Source organism: Acanthisitta chloris, unplaced genomic scaffold (genome assembly GCF_000695815.1).
Source record: "Acanthisitta chloris isolate BGI_N310 unplaced genomic scaffold, ASM69581v1 scaffold14313, whole genome shotgun sequence".
Classification (NCBI taxonomy): Eukaryota; Metazoa; Chordata; class Aves; order Passeriformes; family Acanthisittidae; genus Acanthisitta; species Acanthisitta chloris.
Window position 1 is genome coordinate 14,287 of NW_008665519.1, and position 295 is coordinate 14,581.

Genomic DNA, 295 nt, shown 5'->3' on the forward strand with positions numbered 1-295 from the left:
TTGTTTCCTTGAGTGAATGGACAGCAATTCCCTGCTGCTGATGCAAATCCAAGGACCTAATCCTAAACTTAACCTGCTGGTTTAGGATGAAGCTTTTCCAGTTGGGTTTAGGGGGAGGACACAGAGCGTTTGGAGGCATTTTGTTGCAGGCAGACAGAGATTTACAGGGCGGATGCTTGACCACCCACCTTATAAATCTCCTGGTTGACCCAATTCCTGCAAACCAACGTCTGGATGTTGCCCCCAACCAGGAAAGTGGCGAAAACCAGGAGGATGAGGAGCCAGGAGAACAGGA

The 295-nt window shown here is 49.5% G+C and overlaps 1 protein-coding gene across 1 annotated transcript in view; it reads right to left on the bottom strand.

Annotated features, from left to right (window-relative positions):
* PROM2 (prominin 2) overlaps positions 1–295 on the bottom strand; it is a gene marked incomplete at its 5' end in the record, with an annotated part of 4,220 nt that overhangs the window by 2,682 nt on the left and 1,243 nt on the right. Inside the window, 1 exon segment of the mRNA XM_009071792.1 lies at positions 189–295. This exon segment is cut by the window's right edge and continues 5 nt beyond it. Within this exon segment, the coding sequence (XP_009070040.1) occupies positions 189–295 (107 nt within the window).